Source organism: Salmo trutta, chromosome 37 (assembly GCF_901001165.1).
Source record: "Salmo trutta chromosome 37, fSalTru1.1, whole genome shotgun sequence".
Taxonomy (NCBI): domain Eukaryota; kingdom Metazoa; phylum Chordata; class Actinopteri; order Salmoniformes; family Salmonidae; genus Salmo; species Salmo trutta.
This window is the reverse complement of record NC_042993.1, coordinates 17,532,544-17,549,809: the sequence shown is the minus strand read 5'-3', so window position 1 is coordinate 17,549,809 and position 17,266 is coordinate 17,532,544. Positions and strand designations below refer to the sequence as shown.

The following is a 17,266-nucleotide window of genomic DNA, read 5'->3' as shown; positions in this document are numbered from 1 at the left end:
GAAGTCTGTTCCCCAGTATTCCCATGCATAACAGAGAGATACACGTGTGATCGTATACAACTATAAGCAAGGTTTGAAATGTTTTACTGAAATATATGTTTGAGCTTCTTAGGGTCAATTTGTCATCTACAAATTATTTGTAATTATTTAAAAATCATCCTGCGGCTGAAACAAGTTGGTAATCCTTGCAATAACATGTAATGTTGAGTAATGACAATTTATAATCTATTTCCTCTGAGATGAATATAAATATCAATCCTAAAGACGATCTGACCATTGACAATTTGGACAATTAGAGAGTGCATGAGTCAGGATGTGTTACCACACATTCTATACCGAATCTTGATGGCGTAATATTATGGTACAATAATACACTACATGGCCAAAAGTATGTGGACACTTGCTTGTTAAGGGATGGGGTAAAACAGTTGAAATAATCTCATTAGGCATTAATACATTATATTCATCAAGAATCAATGACTATTAATAATTTATTTAAAAGTCCAAAAATGTATATACCAATCCCAGATTGCCGCTTATAGGATTGCTAAAGTAAATCCTATGTGAAGAAAGAGCCTGTCGTTAAAAGACAGACAGACCTTGTTCCATGGATTATCTTTATTGCAGAGAGCAGTCCAGTTCATTGTCATTTGAGCATACCAGGAATGAAATAAAGAATGCAGCAAATACACAATCTAAACACTCACGTACAAGTCTGTTTTAATCATTGAAACAAAGAGCATGAACACATCTATCTCCATATCGGAAACCAGAGTGGTGTGTATTATGGACAGGAGTTTTTCCTGGTCACGTGGGTAGGAAAAACACTGCTGGGTCCCTAGTTGTTGCTTAGACACACTACGGCCCAGAGTTTTTCCTAATCAGTCACACAGACAGGAAAAAGGAATGGCCTTAGTGTGCCATTGGTATAGAGCAGAACAGTGCATGTTGTTACATGGTAACACAGCACTGTGCAGTAGTGTTCCCTCAGAGTGACATGTAATACAGTAGAACAGGAACAATGAGGTACAACAGTAGGCAACAGCACACTATAATCCAGCCCTGACACACTGTAACATTAGAACAGAGCCATAGAGAGATAGAGACAGAGGTTTGACCAACAGTAATGCTGTTCCATTCTTCCAGTATTTAGACTCTCATTCTAAATTCTAGCTACTCAGCTGGTTTGCATAGCTGGCATAATTTAGGATCATTAACAGGACCGTTACTGTATTGGTTGATATTGGCTGCTATGGAACCATGTGATACTATCTCAGATCAGAGTGCTTTTTGGTGGCCAAACTCTCAAGTGAGTCAGTCAGTCAGCGTTGCATGATACAGTGCTGCACTTGAGTGGCTCTCTGTAACAGCAAATTCTGACAGTTTTCTTCTGAAGTAGTTCAAACACTATATATATAGTCCACAACAACAGGTCTTTAAACTTAAATCAGATGTTTTCAAGCCTGGTCCTGGGGACCCACAAGGTGTGTAGGCTTTTGTTTCAGTCCAATACTGTGAGTCTCCTGCACCAGGACTGAAGAACACTGCCCCTAGTAGACACTCAAATATAACACTGAATTGGGTAGAACCATATAAAATGGGTTCAACAATGATTATTACCACTGAAAGCAGCATGGAATGCTGAATTCCACACATCCCCACCCTACCGAAGTACTATCAGTGAAATCAGTGAACTCAACCAGGATTAGACAGTGATGTCATAAATCTGCACTGGCAGCCAAATAGTAGTCCCATGTGGATGACATCATCACTGTCTAATCCCCGTTTTGACTGTGTGACCGTCAACATGAGGTGGAATCCATAACCCTGTCACAGTTCAAGCCATTCCATTTCTAGGGTCTAATGACCTTATCTGACCTTTGGCATCTCAGCTGTGAGGCCACTTATCAATAAACAGATTGAAAACCAATCAATGATTAATAAACCACAATGCCCCTACCAGCTTTAAGGGAAATAATAATAGTAAAATCCTACATGCAGGAAAATGATAAAAGCCAAACCAAATGTAATCCTACAATAGTTTAGACAGGCAGCCCAATTCTGATCTTTCCTTCACCAATTGGCCTTTTGACCAATCAGCTGTGATAAAGATAGGATGTGATTAGTCAAAAGAACAATTAGTAGAAAAAAATATCAGAATTGGGCTGCCTGTCTAAATGCAGTCTAAGTACAGCTGCATGGGTGTACAAGCAGAGCAGAGGCACAGCATGGAGAAATGAAAATGTTTTATACAATATCAGAGTGCTTTTAGTAACCTCTGGGAGGGGGAGGGGGAGGGGAGAGAGAGAGTAGAGGAAAGAAGAGTTGAGTCAGAATGTTAAAGGAATGCAAGTCAAGGAAAGGAAAATGGAATGAAGGTGCAGTGAGTGTAGAGGGAGAGATCAAGCACTTTGTTTTTTAAATTCATTATTTCTTCCCTTCGCCCTCACTCGCACTCGTTTTCCCGGAGGACATCGAACATGTTGACTGTGAGGCTGGTTGGCCCCTTCCTCTCCTTCACTGCCGGGTGTCCAAACACTTCATCTTCATCATCACCATCCTCATCATCATCAGCGTCCCTATCCCTCTCCTCCTCTGGCTCAGAGCTGGACTCTCCCTCCTCCTCCTCATCCCTCTCTCCTGCCCCCTCCTCTTCCCTCCGTCCCTGTAGAGCGATGATCTCTGCCAGGTCTGGGTGGGACTCCCACTGCTCTGTATAGCGCAAATCCATTAGTTGAATAATTAATCAATCAATCAAATAAACCCTTTTCTTCATGTTTTGTTTGTACAAAGCCCCAGTCATCAGTTTAAAGGACAGAAGCCAGATCAACATGAACATCAGCTGTGCGCAGTAGCTCCCCTGCTGGGATTTGACCTTCCCCTGCGTGTCTGTCTGCCCTTTTAAATATGAGTCTCTGGTTGTCTGTAGAGTAGTGATATAGTGATATGCCTGATGCCTCACTGTTTGTCAAGACCGGTCTATGACCTCTCTGATCATTGTATGACCTGTGTACTGACCTCTCTGATCGTTGTATGACCTGTGTACTGACCTCTCTGATCGTTGTATGACCTGTGTACTGACCTCTCTGATCGTTGTATGCAGGTGGTCTGAGGCACAGACACAGCCTGCCGTCAACGGCCAGCCGCAGCAGACTGTTAGCCGCCCGATACACGTCGTTACGAGCTGCCTTCGCTGTCTTATAACCCCTCCTCTCTGCCCAGGCTGTGAGACAGACAGAAAGAGAGAGATGAGAGAAGAGAGAGAACAAGAAAGAGACGTAGGGAGAGAAAACAAAAATCGATAAATTGTTATTGTATTATAATTTCAACTGTTCCTGAGAATTTCCCAAATGTCTCCCTGACATCCAGACAAGAGGTCATGTTTCAACAGTTTAGAACCAGACCAGAGGTTCTAGAGCCAGACTGGAGGTGGTCCTTACCCTCACACACGTCCCAGGCTGTCCAGCTGTGCTCGGGCCCCTGCTCCCTCTCCTTCTCCCCCCCCTTGGGTGCATGCTGTGGGCCCTCCACGCTGGGGTGCCGGAGCTTGAGCACCGACAGGAAGGGGGTCCGCTCACACAGATAACCCACAGAACTGTAGGGCTCCTGCAGCTGAGACACTGGGTAGATACCAGCTAGGATCTAGGGAGAAAGGGGCAGAGAAGAGGAGGGTGAGATGGGGAGATGGAGGAAGAGGTGTAGATACAAATATATGGAGGAAAAGTGTTTAGAAACAGTAAAGCATGATGAGAAAGATAGGGGGGGGGGAAAACAGTTGAGAAAAAGTTTGAAAAGGGTTGACGGGTAATGATTGCTTTTATACACAAATCTCTCCGCAGTAGTTGAGACTTAAAAGTGGTATGGATTGGTACAGTGCTACAGCCTTCAAATGGCCAGAGGGAATATCATTTATTCTTCTATTCTCCAAGACATTTCCTTCACAGGCTGTCACCAAAAAGTGATTAGACCTGGGATTCTAAGGGAATGGGAGGACATTGTGCACAGACATACATACACACTTACACCCTACTCACTCCCTCCTCTCAGTTACCTGTAGTTGTTTGTTGACTAGTGAAGGGAAGACCAGTCCAGGGCAGTCACACAGTTTGACAGTGGGTGTGAGGTAGTAGGTCTGGAAGTATTTGGTGTGGCCGGGGGTTCGAGACACACTCACCACCTTCCTACCTACCAGACTGTTCAATACTGATGACTTCCCCACGTTAGGGAAGCCTAGGGAGGGAGGGAGAGAGACACGTATATTCATATTCCCTTTGTAGTAGACATTTCTGAATGCCAGAGGGGGTTGGTGGGGGAACAAAGCTTTGAGGTACACAAGCATAACATTTATCAAGTTACTAATCAGTCACGACAGATTATTGATTTGGAGGTAGGAAAGCAAGCTTCCAACATGGCCGCTCACCTATACATCCCAGCGTGAGCACGCCATCTTTATACAGCTCCTGGGAGGGGCTGCTCATCTCCATGGCAACATCACTCTGGTGCTCCACTAGCACAGAGTCCACCCCCTCCTCTGACTGCTCTCCCTCTGGTCCCATAGCAACCGCATCTCTCTGGATCTTCTTCTCCCAGCTGGACAGGTCCACTACAAGGGGGTGGGGGGTAACAATGGTGAACACTCCCTACAGCCAATCATTCTGCACACTGCTGGAAAAAAAAGTGGAGAATCGGGAAGCAGCCTTACTTGTCTTCAGCCTATTTTAAGACTACTTCCATTCAGTGTTGGTTCTTCTATGATATACCCTTACAACCATGCACCCACACATCTTTGTATGAAGACATCAATCCTCCATTCAACAGTAATTAGCTATGCTATGGAAAGTATCTGGCCAAAGCATCAAGTCATTACAGACTTGCATGGTTAGCAATACATGTGTGAAATAGGTACTAAGCCACCCAGGTGGGTGTGTCCCTTTCACCTTTTCCTGCTGTGATTTCCTGACACGCCTTCAGGATGTGGGTGGGGCCTCCAGCATGTCCCCACCCACATGTACCCTTTTTTCTCATCCTCTTCTTCTGAAGCACTAGAGTCACAGAGACAGATACAGACAGTGCAATAGGTTATCCTGGTGATCAAGTACACAGTTCAACATCACCAATCAGCTCTCATCATTGTCTCTCCTCTTGTGTGGCACTTTCACTCCAGTACAACCACCCTCACTCCCACCCACCTGTGCTGTATGGCTGGCCGGGGTGTGATGTGAAGCAGACACAGTGGAGGTGGGGGAACTGTGTCTGGAGGTAGTGTGTCCAGGCCAGCACCAGGGGAGGGGGACACAGGTCAGCTTTGTTCAGCACCACCACCACCTGCTTCTGCAGCTCCCCAGTGATGTAGTGGTACAGCGCTGGGGGAAACTGCAGCACCTACATGGGAGAGACACACCAGGAACACTCAGAACACATTCATTAAGACATGCATGCTTGGTCTGGCAAACGACTTATAAACTGGTACTGACCATGTATAACTTACCCTGTCTGTGGCTCCACCTGGTGGATACTCTATGTATGCATTTCACCATATGGTTCAACGCATAATGACATCATAATAGTGACTATTAATTACATTATCATGGTGACAGTAGTAAGTTGATACTGATACTATGGTACATGACTAGTAGCAGATAATGACAGTAGGAGTTTTAAAGAGATTACCCACCGGGTGCCTGATGTCCACGATGAGCAGGATCACATCGGACATCTCCAACACTCTCCACAACTGTCTCCACGTCTGACAGAAAGAGAGGGGGAGAGATGAAGAGGGGGAGAGATGAAGAGGGGGAGAGATGAAGAGGGGGAGAGATGAAGGGAAAGTGTAAAGTTATATGAAGAGTATATGAAGGTTTTGCCTACCCTAGATTTTGCTCAGTGTCAGAGAAAGAGGTGGTTTTTAAAGGATTCATTCAAGTTTATAGAATATTGTAGAATTAATAGCTCTTTATTTATGCATCAAAATGGACCTTTCTGCTGACACAATACACCCCCCGTAACTAGCCGGTCACTAACCTCAAGGCTACCACCGCCCTGAAGAGCATTTATAAAGGGTGTATAAAGGGTTCTGAATATATCGTTTCCTCACCTCCAGGTTGTGCTCAAAGTGGCTGAGGGATCCAGGTGGGTTTCTGGAGTGCAGGTCATTCAGATATTCCCGGTATGACTTCTCTTCTTTCCTCAGCAGCTCCTCACGATTCATCCCATAGTTCCATGGAGGTCGCCGCGGAAACTCAAGACCTGAGATTGGAGGTCAGTGGCACAGATATGTCAAGCATTGACACAAAGTGAAAAGACCATGTCAAAACTCCCACTAGAGTGGGTCTTTATTTAACAGCATTGAGAGGCTCAGGGTACAGGTTACGTACCAAATCACACCCTATAGTGTACTACTTCGACCAGAGCACATATAGCTTAGGTCAAAATGAGTGTACTAAATAAGGAATAGGGTGCCATTTTATTTAACAGCATTAAGAGGTTGTTGTGAGGCTCAGGGTCAAGGAGCGCTGACCTTTTTCTGTGGGGTATATGTCGCTGATGTCAACTTCCAGGTCTTTGTCTAACATCTGGTCCAGAACCTTCTCTCTGGCAAGCTTCTTCCTCCTCTCCACCTCCTCTCTGCTCTCCTTCTCAAAGTGCAGACGGAACCTGAATGGACAGAGAGATGAGTATAGCTGTGTGTAGAAGGGGGAAATTGGGCAGGGTGAGTGTGTGAAGGACACAAAAGCATCTGTGTGCAGAGTCATGAATATCAGGTGTGTGTGACGTGGGTGTTTGTTCTGACAACAGCAGTTTTTGCAATTTACCATTGACCTCTGTCAAAGTTGTTTGCTCATGGTTCCGGATTCCTACAGTAACATGTTCTCATTTAATTATTTAGTATTTTTCGGCCTCTTACTTTAAATATCTACAGACATAGCTCTAACTAATCTTTTCCATTAACCCTTTTGTTCAAGCCCAGCAATAACACACCCGTCTTTGTGTTTGGTTTCATTGCAGGTGATGTACAGTATTACCTTAGCTCTGGTCCCAGGTGTTACGTGTGGCTTGCTCAGCGTCTACATCAGTAAGCCACGTGTAATCCCCTGGGCCAGAGCTAAGCATTACCTATGCTAATGTATTGGTAACTCACCTATTGGGATCGTATCTGCCCTCCCTGATGCCAGGCTGCTGGTTTATCCTCCTGACATCTGTGGTTTCGCTATCTGAGGTGTCTGACTGCCTCTCCCTGTCCATCCCCCGCTCCACACTGGCATTACGGCTGCTGGGCCCTGAACCTGGCTCACCTGAGGAGGAGAGGTCATCATAATCAGAGGCTTACATTGAACCCTTCCCAAATGGCACCATATTCCCTATATAGGGCACAACTTTTTGTTGTGCACTATATATAGGGGATAGGGCGCTATTTGGGACACAAACATACAGAGGACAGAATGAAAACTAGCCTCTACGTCAGCACTTGGTACCAAACAAAGACCACATTCCACTACGTTCTACTTTAGAATCGAGTGCACATACTTTTACATATATGCTATCTACATTGCATAACACATAGCTATCTATACATTTAGTAATCGTCTCAATACTAACCTTATGTAATAAATCGACAGTGGATGTTTTCATAACAAATATATTTTCATTACTAGCTGTAGAGTGTAGGTATGTGATCTCCAACACCTTTCGTTATACACTCAATTTGGGATAGCTTAGCTTTCCTATTACATCATTTGATAGCGAGTCTGCGCAGTAGAGCTTACACAAAGTGAAAACAATACCAGTGTAGTACAGTGATGCTGATTTCTGTGCATCAATACTTTTCCACTTCAGCCCCATCAATGACGCCAGCAATACAATTGAGCGATAAGGTCACACACATGGTAGCTCTGTAACGTCGTCACCTCCTTAGCTAGCAAGCAAGGTACTAGCTAGCAAGCAAAGTAGCTAACGTTTGCTGGAAAGACCCAAATACACAAGATATGCACGTTATGGCAAAAACATGACGTCCCTATTCTTTAATTGTACCTAATTCGTAGAAATATATCGGGCAACATGACATAGTGTTGTTGTTCCTGAAAGCAGACAGCTAACTAGCCAAGTTACTCAACTCTCCACGTAACGTTACAAGTTAGTAAAATTAAAAGCTAGCTAACGTTAGCATTTTCGGCACGCACACTTTCTGTCATTGCAGCTCACGTTACCTCTCTTTCTTTCCCGTTTCACTTGCATCTGTTTCTTCTTCTGTTTGGTGCTGAATGGCTTTTTCCGAGGCATGTTTGAATGACAAATTACAGTTTCGTAGTGTGGGTTTCTGGTAGCTAAGGCAGAAATACAGTAACGTCGTTATTTACTATCATGAAGTTTCTCGACTCCTACACTTTTCACCCACCCGACGCCATCCGGCACTGCAGAGAAAATGTTGACTAAGTTGAAAAACCATTCAATGGTAATACATGTTATTTTACAGTTTATATTTACTTATTTTTTAAACAAAGTCAATGTCATGCTTTTGAATCCTTGTCTGATAAGGCATAGCAAGTTAATATGGATAGGAAAAAAATCATTTAAAAAATGGTATAGTAAACCTCCAATTCCACTATTATTACTCACGCTAATGTTGTTCACGACACGTGTTATTTGCGTGACACATCACACTACAGCAGATCAATGAATCAAGCGTTTACTCGACAGAGGCAATCGACACTGCCAAGTCCTTACATGCATCGGGGCAAATTTGCGTCTACAGCAGTCATATTCAAATGTGACATTCAAACTAATACCTCTGTGGTTACAATAATTAAACAGCAGCATCTCACCCTTTCCAACATAGGCGATCTTCAAACGTTAATCTTTATCATTACTGCAAGTGCACAATGTGTTACAGGAAGGCAAATTGTTGGATTTCAGTGAGGTTTTTGTTTGATAAGGGAAAACACTATTTTCATATGTATCAGTCTGTAAAGGTAATACACTTTTGTATAACAGTAGTGGAAGTATAGTCAGAATATATTTGGATAACAATGATATTCTTAGGACACAAAATAAATATGACAAGGATTACATAGAACAAGTACCAGCTGATCACATTCACTTCCCAGTTCTTACAGGGTCATGTGAGGTAAACAGGACTCTGATTGGCTTGTGGACTGAGGCTAAATATCAAAGTGTAATATAGTATAGATTATACATTTATTTTTAACACGCACACACAAATACACTGGTATGTATATCAATATATACTTTTGCAGGCCTTTTTTCAAAACAGAGCCTACTTCCCTTTTTTCAGTGAAAAAGATCTGTGAGCACATTTTACAAGGTAGATTACAGTAACCATCATGACAATGATGATGGAGTCAAAACCTGATAGTATCTGTGGGAAAGTAGAAAAACGTACCTTAACAATTCTCTGTTAGTTTTAGTTATACACTTCAGACGTGACCACAATCAAAGTTGTGTTCGTATGGAGTTCAAGGATAAAAAAAAAGAGAAAACATCTCTTCACTCATTGATCTGTCATTTTTTCGTCTCTCTTCCACACCATTGCAGTGACGGACAGAGAAACACTCCTTTACCAACAGGATACACTAGCCATTCATTATAAGAGTACAAAAACACAAACTCAACATTGGCAAAATGAAATAAAAGTGAGAAACGAGTACAAAAAAGTACAAAAAGTCCTCCATCTCTGTTCGAACATCTCTTGACTTCCTCTTCCATTACCCACCTTTCAGGCACAGTCACATCTTCCTATATCCCCTCTATTGCTTTTATCCAGTCTGTCCATAGGCCTCCTCCAGTTTCTCTCAGTCTCTACCACTCTTCCCTCCCACCCCTATGAGTTTAGGTGCTCCACCTGAATGGTGGAGGTAGCCACGGTGAGACAGAGGTCCTTGTGGGTCGCTAGGTCCGCCACGCTGACTGTTTTGAACTGGATGTCCCCTGCAGCGACTGTCTTATACTGGTGCAGGTCAAAGGGGCAGGATGCCGTCTCTGCCTGAGAGTAGCTACCCTGGTTTTGTCCTTGTCCATGATCTCCACCTTGTCCTCCGGCTCGGCCTGCTCCACTATCGGTGTCCTCTCCTCGGCCTTGAGAACCTCCCTGGTTCTGGGTATGGCTTTGGTTCTGCTGAGAGTGCTGTGTAGCAGCGACTGCCGCTGCAGTGAGCGGGTCTGAGTTGTGTTTCTGCAAGTGTTTCACCAGGTACGTCTCCTGAGAATAGAATACAGAGGGTTAGAGCGAGAGTTGACAAGTGTGCACCAACACACACTATGCACAGACATGCACTATACATGCACACTGTCTGAAGCCTGTGAAAATGTCTGTTGAAAGTTAAAGGTCTGCGACTACTACATGCTGGGTGCCTTAAAAGTGGTGTTTCTCTTACAGAGGTGTATGTGCGGTTGCATAGGCCACAGGAGTAGAGCTTGGCGTGTTTGACCGTGTGAGTGGACAGGTGGACTTCCAGACTGGCCGCGTCCGTGTAACCACGGTTACAGTTGGTGCACTTGAAGGGTTTGTCCTTGTTGTGCTGCCGTCTGTGGGACTGGAACAGAACAGAACCGTTCAGGACTCATCTTCAAATGGGTATTTGTAAGGCTGTAACTACTAAGGGTCAGTGTTAATGAGCTTTCACCACTGGGAATAAAAACCAAATAAAAGGGATAGTAGTCACCTGTAGGTTGGAGAGTTGTGTGAAGGATTTCTCACAGCCCGGATGAACACACTTATAAGGCCTGTCTCCTGTGTGGATCCTACAGAAGCATGGGAGAAATGTAAATGGCCCTCCATATTCTCCTTTCAGCTATCCTGTGATCCACACCATTACAGATGAGTGAGATGAAACCACTGTAGACTATTGCGATGCCCCCCCCCCAACAGAGACTAGACTATTGCGATGCCCCCCCCCCCCCAACAGAGACTAGACTATTGCGATGCCCCCCCCCCAACAGAGACTAGACTATTGCGATGCCCCCCCCCAACAGAGACTAGACTATTGCGATGCCCCCCCCCAAACAGAGACTAGACTATTGCGATGCCCCCCCCCCCAACAGAGACTAGACTATTGCGATGCCCCCCCCCCCAACAGAGACTAGACTATTGCGATGCCCCCCCCCCCCAACAGAGACTAGACTATTGCGATGCCCCCCCCCCCCCAACAGAGACTAGACTATTGCGATGCCCCCCCCCCAACAGAGACTAGACTATTGCGATGCCCCCCCCCCCAACAGAGACTAGACTATTGCGATGCCCCCCCCCAACAGAGACTAGACTATTGCGATGCCCCCCCCCCCAACAGAGACTAGACTATTGCGATGCCCCCCCCCCAACAGAGACTAGACTATTGCGATGCCCCCCCCCAACAGAGACTAGACTATTGCGATGCCCCCCCCCAACAGAGACTAGACTATGCGATGCCCCCCCCCCAACAGAGACTAGACTACTGCGATGCCCCCCCCCAACAGAGACTAGACTATTGCGATGCCCCCCCCCCCCCCAACAGAGACTAGACTATTGCGATGCCCCCCCCCCCCCCCAACAGAGACTAGGCTATTGCGATGCCCCCCCCCCCAACAGAGACTAGACTATTGCGATGCCCCCCCCCCCCCAACAGAGACTAGACTATTGCGATGCCCCCCCCCCCCCCAACAGAGACTAGACTATTGCGATGCCCCCCCCCTCAACAGAGACTAGACTATTGCGATGCCCCCCCCCCCCAACAGAGACTAGACTATTGCGATGCCCCCCCCCAACAGAGACTAGTCTATTGAGAGGCCCCCCCCAACAGAGACTAGACTATTGCGATGCCCCCCCCAACAGAGACTAGACTATTGCGATGCCCCCCCCCCCCAACAGAGACTAGACTATTGCGATGCCCCCCCCCCCCCCAACAGAGACTAGACTATTGCGATGCCCCCCCCCTCAACAGAGACTAGACTATTGCGATGCCCCCCCCCCCCCAACAGAGACTAGACTATTGCGATGCCCCCCCCCTCAACAGAGACTAGACTATTGCGATGCCCCCCCCCAACAGAGACTAGTCTATTGAGAGGCCCCCCCCCAACAGAGACTAGACTATTGCGATGCCCCCCCCCCCCCAACAGAGACTAGACTATTGCGATGCCCCCCCCCCCCAACAGAGACTAGACTATTGCGATGCCCCCCCCCCCAACAGAGACTAGACTATTGCGATGCCCCCCCCCCAACAGAGACTAGACTATTGCGATGCCCCCCCCCCAACAGAGACTAGACTATTGCGATGCCCCCCCCCCTCAACAGAGACTAGACTATTGCGATGCCCCCCCCCAACAGAGACTAGTCTATTGAGAGGCCCCCCCCAGAGAAAGAAAGTCTATTGAGAGGCCCCCCCCAGAGAAAGAAAATCTATTGAGAGGCCCCCCCACAGAGAAAGAAAATCTATTGAGAGGCCCCCCCACAGAGAAAGAAAATACTATTGAGAGGCCCCCCCACAGAGAAAGAAAATACTATTGAAAGGCCCCCACAGAGAAAGAAAATACTATTGAAAGGCCCCCACAGAGAAAATACTATTGAAAGGCCCCCACAGAGAAAATACTATTGAAAGGCCCCCACAGAGAAAATACTATTGAAAGGCCCCCACAGAGAAAATACTATTGAAAGGCCCCCACAGAGAAAATACTATTGAAAGGCCCCCACAGAGAAAATACTATTGAAAGGCCCCCACAGAGAAAATACTATGGAAAGGCCCCCACAGAGAAATACTATTGAAAGGCCCCCACAGAGAAAATACTATTGAAAGGCCCCCACAGAGAAAATACTATTGAAAGGCCCCCACAGAGAAAATACTATTGAAAGGCCCCCACAGAGAAAATACTATTGAAAGGCCCCCACAGAGAAAATACTATTGAAAGGCCCCCACAGAAAAAATACTATTGAAAGGCCCCCACAGAAAAAATACTATTGAAAGGCCCCCACAGAAAAAATACTATTGAAAGGCTCCCACAGAGAAAATACTATTGAAAGCCCCCCACAGAGAAAATACTATTGAAAGGCCCCCACAGAGAAAATACTATTGAAAGCCCCCCACAGAGAAAATACTATTGAAAGGCCCCCACAGAGAAAATACTATTGAAAGCCCCCCACAGAGAAAATACTATTGAAAGGCTCCCACAGAGAAAGTACTATTGAAAGCCCCCCACAGAGAAAGGGGCAGGTAAGTAGTACATCACCCTCACCTGTTGTGCTGCTGTAGATGACTGAGCTGTCTGAAGGACTTCTGACAGAAAGAGCAGGTGTAGGGTTTCACCCCTGTGTGGATGCGGATGTGCTGGGCCAGATAGCTGGAGTTGGCAAAGGACTTAGTGCAGTGGGGACACTTGTGGGGCTTGGACTCTGTGTGGTTTCTGGAAGCAAGAAGAGAAGATGGAGGAAGGGAGAACAGTGTTGCTTTTCTTTAAACCTTGATTGATAGGAAAATCACACTTAAACTCCCTCTATTACTCAGTGCATGACTTCTAAAAAATTACGTTTCTCTAAAACGTAACAGTATTCCACTCTGACCCAAACTTTTTTCAAACTGATTGTGTGTGTGTGTGTGTGTGTGTACACACTAGAGAAGCAGCAGTGAAGAGGTAAGGACACCAAACAGACAGACAAGAGACAGAGGGACTCGAAGTAGAGACTACACACAATCGTGCGCACTCACACACATGGCCTGCGTCTTGCCTTTTCACAGACATCCACACACACACAGTGCAAGCAGCCAATAGAGGGGAGGGGAGAGGGGCAGGCTAGGTAAAGCCTGTAGGGTAGAGCAGGTCAGGTGGAGCTGCTGTGAGCAGTACCGTGTGTGCTGCTGTAAGTGACTGAGCTGTCTAAAGGACTTCTGGCAGTAGGAGCAGGTGTAGGGCTTGGCCCCGCTGTGGATGCGGATGTGCTGGGCCAGGTAGCTGGAGTTGGCGAATGACTTGGAGCAGTGGGGACACTTGTGGGGCTTGGCCTCTGTGTGAGACTTGGAGTGGATCTGCATGTCTGACTTACTGAAGAAGGTCACCGCACACATCCGGCACCTACGGGACAGAGAGACAGACAAGGGAGGGAGGACGAGCGGGAGAATGGGAAGACATGAAGGAAATGAGGGCAGGAGCAGGTGAGAAACAGAGAGATGAAAATACAAAAAGCAAGGACAAAGAGACAGGGACATGAGAGATGGGCAAGGGGGAGGAAGATAGTGGAAGGAAGGTGAAGCATGAGACAGCAAGTGGGGAAAACAAAGGGAGAGAGCAAGAGAAAAGAACAGGATAGAAAGCAAAAAACAAGGGAGCAGATGAAATGGATGAGGGATGTGAAAAAGCAGACAGAGGGAGGGGAAAGAGAGAAAGAGGGTGAAATCAGTGAAAACAGCAGGAAAAATAGCAGATTCTGCTGAAGCAAGAAATAGAAAGACAAACAGATAGCTTGAAAAGTAGGGAAACATTGTATGAAGGAGAGATAGAAAGAGAAAAAAAGGAGGACAGAAGTAGGCGAAGGAGTGCGTGTCCAATGTGTGCAGGGATGCGCGTGTGTGGGGCGGATGCATGAGGGAGGCAGAGAATGTGTGTCCATGTTGCTGAGCAAACACATTGTGATCCAGAGCGCAGGTACATACACATAGTGAAATACTTAAGCAGGTGTGTGTGCTGCCACAGCATGCAGTGGAGACATTCTGTGGTTTGTGAGAGAGAAAGAGAGAAATGCCCGTGCCCAGCATCACCTAGTGTTCATCCACAGCCTGTGTCTAACCTCTCTGTCCTGACTCATCTACAACATACAGACATACGGGTGTGCAAGCATTCCACAGCTTTACATTCCTATGGGGATGCACAGCACAGCAGGTGCTTTTTGGCCCTTCTGCGATGCCGTAGGTCCATACCTGTAGGTCTTGTTGCAGTCTTTCCCGCCGTGGTTCTCGTCTTCGTTGGCGAGGTCGTACGGGTCAGTTGTATAATGCTGCGAAGACATAACCACCTATCAAATGTCACACAAACATTAGAATCACGTCCATCATATTAAAAAAGCACACTGTTGTAAAAAAGTCTACATTTGCGCTTTTTTTGTTGCTTAGTCTGAAATTCAATAGCCTGAGCTTAGTCTGGAATTGTTTTAGAGGGAATAGGTTTTATTTTGGTTACTATGGAGTTACTATGATAACTGTCTCACCTGCCCTCCCGACACCAAGTGAGCCAGAATCAACGCCTCATTTCCGGCAGAGAGGGTGTGGCCACCGACAGGCCGCCCCCTCCCTAGTGTCGACTTCTTCTTCCTGCCTCGCTTCGAAGGCGTCGGCATGACGATCACCTGGGGGGTTCCACCTTCCTGTTTCTTGTCTAAGTGAAAGATGTGGGTCCGAGTTTGACAGTACGTGAGTGAAGTGTGTATTTTTCAGTGTTAGGATAAAGGAGGGTGGAGACAATCGTGTGTGTGTTACCTGGAGTGTGCAGTGTAGAGACGATCATGGTGGTGGTGGGATGTCCAGAGACGAAGGACTGAGAGGAGGAGGCAGGAGAGACCAGCTGTGTGCCTTGAGGGGTAGTGATGACCAGACCCGCTGCAGAAAGAGGAGAATGTAAATTAGATACAAAACAGACAATGCAAAAGTGTGATAAATACTACACTAACAGTTGACACACACACCTGCTGTCATGATACCAGTGGAAGGTACGGGCACCACAGTGATGTTCTGGGTGTGAGGGGGGTGTAGGTGACCCCCTTGGCCCTCTCCATCCTGCTTGGGGACAGTGAGCACGGTAGTCTGGTAATGAGAGGAGGGGAACAAAGTGTTCTTCTCCTGGTCCTTCAGTTGCTTCAGGAACATGGCGTTCTCAATCTGACAGAGAAAGAGAGAGAAATCCTTGTTACAAAATTCCAAACTCCAAAAAGAGTAATTGCTACAATCCAAAGGTGTCACTTGCAATATACTTTAACATTTTAAACGGACATTTTTAATTAAACTTACCTGTCCTTGTACAGGCACAGGGGACCAGAAGTACTGCGAGTTAAAATGGGAATCCTCCATAATTTCTGCAATGAGAGTAACACCGCCATATCACCACTAGGCCAAACAGCTAATCACTCATCAATTTAACAAAATTGGCTACATTGTTGCACATCCGACTGACATCTTTGGAGACCGGCGACAATAACCTTAAGTCATTTAAATGTAACTTCACATACGGTACCTAGCTAATGAAACAAATTGTAGCTATGTTGGTACTTTATTTGGTTAGATAGCTGAAATATTTGGACATACATTACAATAATTATGCCCCGAGTTACACAATGATATGACTTGTTAAAGACTTGCTAGGTAATTCAGCTGCCTAGGGTGGAATGTGGTAGCATAGGAAGGAGGACCGTGCTAGCTTGCCATTACATGGGTTTTCCCCTTCAAAGTCATTCATTTGGTGATGGGTGGTGATACAATGTAGCTAAGCAATAATTCGAACACATACGATGTCTAGGTTGCTATGTTAGCAATGTTCTAAGCTGCAAGTGCATTTCAATTCCTTGCTAGACGCTCTAATAAAATCACGAGAGGAATGTCTTGACTCTCGCTCTCTTCGATGCCTGTGGAAATAGAAAGAGCAAAGCACACGAACAATTCGAGGGGAAAAAAAACTGAAGGTGAGAGGGAATAAAAAAAATTAAAATCTCGCAGACTTCCAGCTGTCCAAACAGAGAAGATACTCGTCGGGTGCAAGTCGCTCAAATTGAAAGAGAAATACTATGATTATGAAGACAAATAACAGCATTTACCCGCGCTAACAGCGCTTTCTCCCTTCACGGTATTCCTGTAGCCCGGTACAGTTCAAAAACTCTGTTCAAATCTTTCCGATTTTACAAATTCAACGAGTTTTTTCTCTCCTTTTTTTCTATTTTTTTCTTTCTCATGGAGTCGCTTGTCTGCGCTGCACTTCCTTCGAAGAAGGTCGATTCAACTCGAAGCTCGATTCAACTCGAAGCTCTCTGAATGTGTGGTGATGTCATTTCCGTCGAATGAGGTCTAATTTCTGAAGCTTCAAATTGGTACTATCGCTTTGCTATTAAATGTATAAAACGCAAGTCAATGCCATTTTCTCCTTCTGCGTATTTTACTGCAAGGTAATAAACATAAAAAAGTTGAAATGTCCCACAAGAAGTCTAATCTAGAAAGATCTCTGGAGCCCAAAGTACAGTGACAATCTGTCCACATGGTGTCGTCAAAGATCTTTGGTAACTCAATGTTCTGTCTGTGTTCGCTGTAAGCGC

At 45.8% G+C, this 17,266-nt stretch overlaps 2 protein-coding genes across 7 annotated transcripts; both read right to left on the bottom strand.

Moving 5' to 3' along the window:
* Positions 1-600: 600 nt before the first annotated feature.
* Positions 601-8,707, bottom strand: LOC115176366 (guanine nucleotide-binding protein-like 1). 2 transcript variants are annotated; one of them, XM_029736345.1, is made up of 13 exons: positions 8,614-8,707; positions 8,205-8,321; positions 7,139-7,292; positions 6,518-6,654; positions 6,095-6,246; positions 5,675-5,746; positions 5,190-5,382; positions 4,938-5,042; positions 4,421-4,603; positions 4,052-4,230; positions 3,441-3,642; positions 3,083-3,223; positions 604-2,712 (listed from the first exon to the last, which is right to left on the bottom strand). In XM_029736345.1, the coding sequence occupies exons 2-13, from the start codon at positions 8,275-8,277 to the stop codon at positions 2,447-2,449; spliced, it is 1,857 nt and encodes a 618-aa protein (XP_029592205.1). In that variant the 5' UTR covers positions 8,278-8,321; positions 8,614-8,707; the 3' UTR covers positions 604-2,446. The 2 variants fall into 2 exon arrangements, with proteins under 2 accessions (XP_029592207.1, XP_029592205.1); XM_029736347.1 differs by lacking the exons at positions 8,205-8,321; positions 8,614-8,707 and adding an exon at positions 7,597-7,848 and having other exon boundaries at positions 601-2,712.
* Positions 8,708-9,008: 301 nt separating this feature from the next.
* Positions 9,009-17,232, bottom strand: LOC115176367 (zinc finger protein 384-like). 5 transcript variants are annotated; one of them, XM_029736348.1, is made up of 11 exons: positions 16,775-17,232; positions 15,975-16,039; positions 15,653-15,845; positions 15,447-15,566; positions 15,179-15,345; positions 14,892-14,986; positions 13,825-14,049; positions 13,216-13,383; positions 10,677-10,755; positions 10,389-10,547; positions 9,009-10,213 (listed from the first exon to the last, which is right to left on the bottom strand). In XM_029736348.1, the coding sequence occupies exons 2-11, from the start codon at positions 16,032-16,034 to the stop codon at positions 9,836-9,838; spliced, it is 1,644 nt and encodes a 547-aa protein (XP_029592208.1). In that variant the 5' UTR covers positions 16,035-16,039; positions 16,775-17,232; the 3' UTR covers positions 9,009-9,835. The 5 variants fall into 5 exon arrangements, with proteins under 5 accessions (XP_029592208.1, XP_029592210.1, XP_029592209.1 ...); XM_029736350.1 differs by having other exon boundaries at positions 14,892-14,968; XM_029736349.1 differs by lacking the exon at positions 16,775-17,232 and adding an exon at positions 16,392-16,748.
* Positions 17,233-17,266: the final 34 nt, after the last annotated feature.